This window comes from Penaeus monodon, chromosome 18, assembly GCF_015228065.2.
Source record: "Penaeus monodon isolate SGIC_2016 chromosome 18, NSTDA_Pmon_1, whole genome shotgun sequence".
In the NCBI taxonomy this organism is placed as follows: Eukaryota; Metazoa; Arthropoda; class Malacostraca; order Decapoda; family Penaeidae; genus Penaeus; species Penaeus monodon.
This window is the reverse complement of record NC_051403.1, coordinates 34,340,922-34,346,045: the sequence shown is the minus strand read 5'-3', so window position 1 is coordinate 34,346,045 and position 5,124 is coordinate 34,340,922. Positions and strand designations below refer to the sequence as shown.

The 5,124-nt window shown below is 46.5% G+C and overlaps 1 protein-coding gene across 1 annotated transcript; it reads right to left on the bottom strand.

The window, feature by feature from the left end:
- Positions 1–1,438: 1,438 nt before the first annotated feature.
- On the bottom strand, positions 1,439–2,093 carry LOC119584728. Its single transcript, XM_037933393.1, has 2 exons — positions 1,954–2,093; positions 1,439–1,835 (listed from the first exon to the last, which is right to left on the bottom strand). The coding sequence occupies exons 1-2, from the start codon at positions 2,091–2,093 to the stop codon at positions 1,439–1,441; spliced, it is 537 nt and encodes a 178-aa protein (XP_037789321.1).
- Positions 2,094–5,124: the final 3,031 nt, after the last annotated feature.

The following is a 5,124-nucleotide window of genomic DNA, read 5'->3' as shown; positions in this document are numbered from 1 at the left end:
TAAAAAAGCTTTTTTTTTTTGTAAAGAAAATTTGGAATTCCCATTTGGGCCCCTTTGTTACCCCAATCCCTTTCCCTTTTGCCACTGTAGCCGGCTAACTGCAGAGTTTCCTCAGAGCTGAGAAAGATGAGTCAAACAAGTGGTGACAATTCCGCAAGTAAAAGTAAGGCATATATATACACAAAAGGTGAGTAAACACCGAACAAGGAATAACCAATCATGAGCCACCCCTCACGTGATCAAGGGGCATGGCTCGCCTGGGGAATTACGAGCAGGCTTTTGCTTGCGTGATTGTAGCATGTGGCTCGTGAGTGGCCACCCACTCGCGTGATCATCGATTGTTACTGCGGGGTCGAGCAAACTAGCGACCAAGTGGCCAGCGAAGATGCCCCATGGCATGTTAGAGGGGGCGGCCCGCCCTGGAGGGGGTCGTCGTCTTGAAGATACGCTGGCTTTAGGCGATCTATCGAGATCCAATCGTTGGCGCCTTTAATCCACAGCAGGAATGCTTCCTCCTTCCTCTTAATGACTTCGTATGGGCAGGAGCAGGGAGGGGCAAGGGAGGCGTGTGGGCGTCGGTGCGGAGGAAAACATACTTCGCCGTACGTAGATTTTGGGGGACGTAACGGTGTTCGGTGGCTGTAGTCTTGCAGGGGCGAACTTCCCGAGGATGCATCGTAGTTTGGCGATGTCTTTGCTGGATGGAGCATTGGGGAAGAATTCGCTGGCAACCACGAGGGGGTCCCGAATCTCGAAATCCACCCGGAGAGGAGAGCGGCGGCGCAAGAGGCGGAACTGGCGTTGGACGTCAGGCCATCTAATTGAACGGTCCCCTATGGTCAAGAGGTAGTAATGTCCTCATGGCAGTAAGGGACCCACTACGTCGACGTGGATGTGTGCGAAACATGTCTGCAGCTGGTGGAAAGATCCGGGGCCCATTTCAGTGTGTCGCTGAATTTTGGAGGTTTGTCAGGCGGTGCAGGATCGAACCCAGTCCTTTGCGTCTCTGGAGATGTGCCACACGAATTTCTGCTTCAGGAGGTATGTTGTTGCTCATCGAGAGGGATGGGACAGGCCATAGAAGAGGTTGGAAATGTGACAATGGAGGGTGGAATCCTCGGGCGCGGTCGGCCGGTGCTAATGTCACAGAGGATTGTGGTACCTGCTTCGTCCACAGGGACGTCCTTCCACTTGAGGGAAATAATGGATATATGGCAGGCTGACGTCTCGGGGTCTTGTTGGTTGTAGTCGAGCCCTAAATGAATTGCATCGATGGAAACTCTGGAGAGCGCGTCGGAAAAAGGATTTTTCTTGCCTGGTAGGTGTGGAATAGAGCAGTTGAACTCGGCGATGATGGAGAGATGACGGCGCTGAAGGAGGGACCATGCGCCGGCTTGTCTTGTGAAGGCGTGGACTAGGGGCATGTGATCCGTCTGAATCATGAAGATGTTGCCCTCAAGAAAATGACGGAAATGACAGACAGCTTAGTGAAGGCGAGGAGCTCTCTGTGGAAGGCTGAGTTCTTTTTGGCCTTCAGTAGCTTGCGGCTGAAGAAACTCAAAGGGCGGGGCAGTCCTTTGACCACCTGCTCGAGGACAGCTCCAATAGCATTGTTACTGGTGTCTGTGGTGAGGAAAAGGGGCTTCCCCGGGGTGGGAAAAGCAAGGACTGATACAGCGAGAGCTTCCTTAGCCTTATGAAATGCATCTGCTTGAGAGGGGCCCCACGTCAAGTCCTTGGGTTTCCCTGCAAATGCAGTTCCATGATGGATACGATGCCGGGCAGGAAGTGCTGATAGTAGTTCACCATTCCCATGAATTCTCGGAGGGTCTTGACTGAGGATGGCGTGGAGAATTGCTTGACTGCTGCAACTTGTTTGGGAGGGGGGGGGAGACACCTACGGGAGAGAGGTGGTGCCTCAGGAAGTCCAATTCTCTGACGCCGAAAACACACTTATCGTATCGCACTACCAGGCCACTCTGCTGCAGGCGGTCTAAAACTGTAGAGATGTGTTGCAGATGTTCCTGTTTGGAGATGAGGATGTTGTCGATGTAGCAGACACAGAAGGATAAATCACCCAAGATGCCATCCATCATCTACTGAAAGGTGTCTCCGGCGTTTCTGAGACCAAAACAGCTGTAGTTGAAAGTGAAAGTACCAAAGGGTGTGGTGACGGCGGTTTTGGACACGTCTTCTGGGTGCATTGGTACTTGGTAGTATCCCTTCAGTAGGTCAAGCTTGGAAAAAAAATTGGCGCCCTGGAGGAAGGAAGTGACATCGGCGATGTTAGGCAGCGGGTAGTGGTCTGGTTCCGTAAGCATATTGAGGCGTTTGTAGTCACCACAGTGATGAAGGGCAGAGGGGATGCCCAAGGACTTGGCGCCTTTTGACATATGCCTAGGCGCTCCAGCTCCACGTACGGCTGCCGTTGCGGATGTTGATATGTTGGCGGCTGTGTGTGTGGGGATTGGTGTGCCATTGGCTGCGGTGAGTCTGATGATGGGCTGTTGGTGAGGCTTCCTCCACCGAGAGGCTGGCAGGAGGGAGCAGGTAATGCTGGTGTTCACTAGGAAGTGGACGCCCATTATGGAGTCTTGCAGGAACAAGGTATTGGTCCAGCCGTCTTACACGTTTTTTGAGCAGGGGTGGCCGAATCTGGCGTGAAAATAGCAGAGGCCGTCGGCGAATTTTTTGCTGTTTTGCTGCTGTCGTGGTCGCGGGGTGGGGTTGGTCCGTACTGGATTTCCACGGATGCATGATGGAGTACGGTTGACCACTGCAATGTCGTCATCGTCTGGCGGGGGCGCCGTTGAGACGGGGTCGCACTGGGTTAATATGACGGGCTGCCGATGCGTCTGCATCATTTAGGTGGTCTGCCATCTCCTGCAGGCTGGCTTCATCCATCTCCTCCGCATTGGGGATGACTACATAAATATTTTCTGGTAGGTGGAGAAGCCAAAGGGCGCGAAGCAAGTCCAGCTGTCTTGCTGTTCCGTCGGCTACTGGAGGGAGTCTTGCCAGAGCCTTCCTCTCGAGCAAGGCATCAGAAGGTCTGTGGTTGCCAAGGGGCTGCTTGACGAGTTGGAGCTGTGTCACTCGTGATGCTGCTGATGGAGTGAAGGGTTGCAGGAGGAAAGTTTTGAGGTTATCGTAATTGATGGTAGTGTCGCCCTTGAATATCAACCACTCAGAGTTATGGGGAAAAAGCTCATCTGGAAGGGCCGCGAAGACGTGGTCGGCCTGGGTAGTGGGGTTAGTTACCCTCTTCAGGCGGAATTGCACTTCAGCTCGCTGGAACCAGGTGGGAGCGTCGATCGCTGAGGTGAGGGAGCTTAACTAGCGCTGCCGCCGGTTGTTGGTTGACGAGTCGTCGTCGGACGACATATTGAAGCGTAGTGGCTGCAGGAAGGCGGATGCTGCTGCTCGAAGTCACTCCAGGGTCACCAATGTAACCATGGCTAACTGCAGAGTTTCCTCAGAGCTGAGAAGGATGAGTCAAACAAGTGGTGACAATTCCGCAAGTGTTTGTAAGGCATAAGATATATAAATATATATATATATATATATATATATATATATATATTATATATATATCTATTATATACTACATATATATTGTATATATATAGGTATATATACATATACACATATACATATATATATGCATATATATATATAATATATATATATATATATATATATATATATATATATATATATATATATATATATATATCAGAGAGCACTCTCACTTCCACAATCACCCTTTTAATAATACTGATTTAACAGATTTGACCTGATCATAGCAGAATCACTCCACATCCAAACTATGAAAACACAGCTAAACAACACTTCCACTGCAACCACCTTGTTTACCATGTAAACTACCAACCACCCATTTTTTTGGTTAGTACCTGATGCTTGCTACACTGCCTTTTTTGTCTGTGGTCATTTAATGATTTTTCGTGTTTTCGATTTTGTATTATTATTTTTGTATATGTATTAGAATTAATTTTCCCTATTTTTCTTGGTGCACTGATGATGGAGATTGCAACTCCGAAACGTTTGCAAATTGCACAATGAAGTTCTTCTCAGCCGTGTTGGTTTTCTTCTTCCTTATACTTGTATAGATGTATAGGAATACCGCCTAAAATGGCTAATTTCCATTCTCTGTTAAGAATAACATTACATTTTCTTTTTATTTCAAACATACACTCTTTTATTTTCTCGTAAATGTTTTTATTTTTCTCTCTATTCATGTTTTATCTATTTTCCTAGATGTTGTGTAAGGTGCTTTTTAATGCCACATTTTACTGTGTTTACTTTTTATTACTCTATTCCACTGAATTTTATTTCTAAAAGATATACCCCCGAGTTACATATAGACCAATCAGGCTAACGGGCGTGTAACTCCAGCCAATCAGAGCCGTTCTAGGTCATGCCTCCTTGTAGTGATTTTCAAGGGCGGAGTTCACGCTCACACATATAACTGGCTGGACATACGCTTCTGTTGACCCCCTCCCCGCCGGATTTCGTAAAAATATTCAAAACCTAAGTATTTTCTCCGTATTTTGGCGCGAAAGAACAGCAAAAGAGCATTTTTAACCAGTAATTAAGTATGATAATCCTATGCTGCAGCCCAGCCAGTCAGCTTTTTAAAATATAGGGTTAATAACCAACAAAGGAAATAATCATATTTACAATGAAATAAAGTATATACACATTAACATATGAGCATGAGTAGATATACGAACACGTATATAACTGAATATTGAAAATTAAATTAATCTAATGTGAGAACATTATCAATAAATATATATGATGATCAAAAACGGAGTTAAAAACAAGTGGCCAGAGCTACCTTCCAGTTTTAACGTAGACTATTATATTAATAGCGCGTTGGGCACACACGACCAGACGACGACGCTACAGAAATAACATGAGACATATTTCAGGTGTGGGTTATTTATGTTGGGGAAAGAGGTGAGATGATGTGAGCTTCTCTCATAACTGCCAGCGTATCATAAGCAATAATCAATTTTTCGGACTGTGATAATTCGACTTCAATGTCTCATTAATAGTAATATAATTTACTGCAATAAATTGGGTTGTTTTCAATATTTT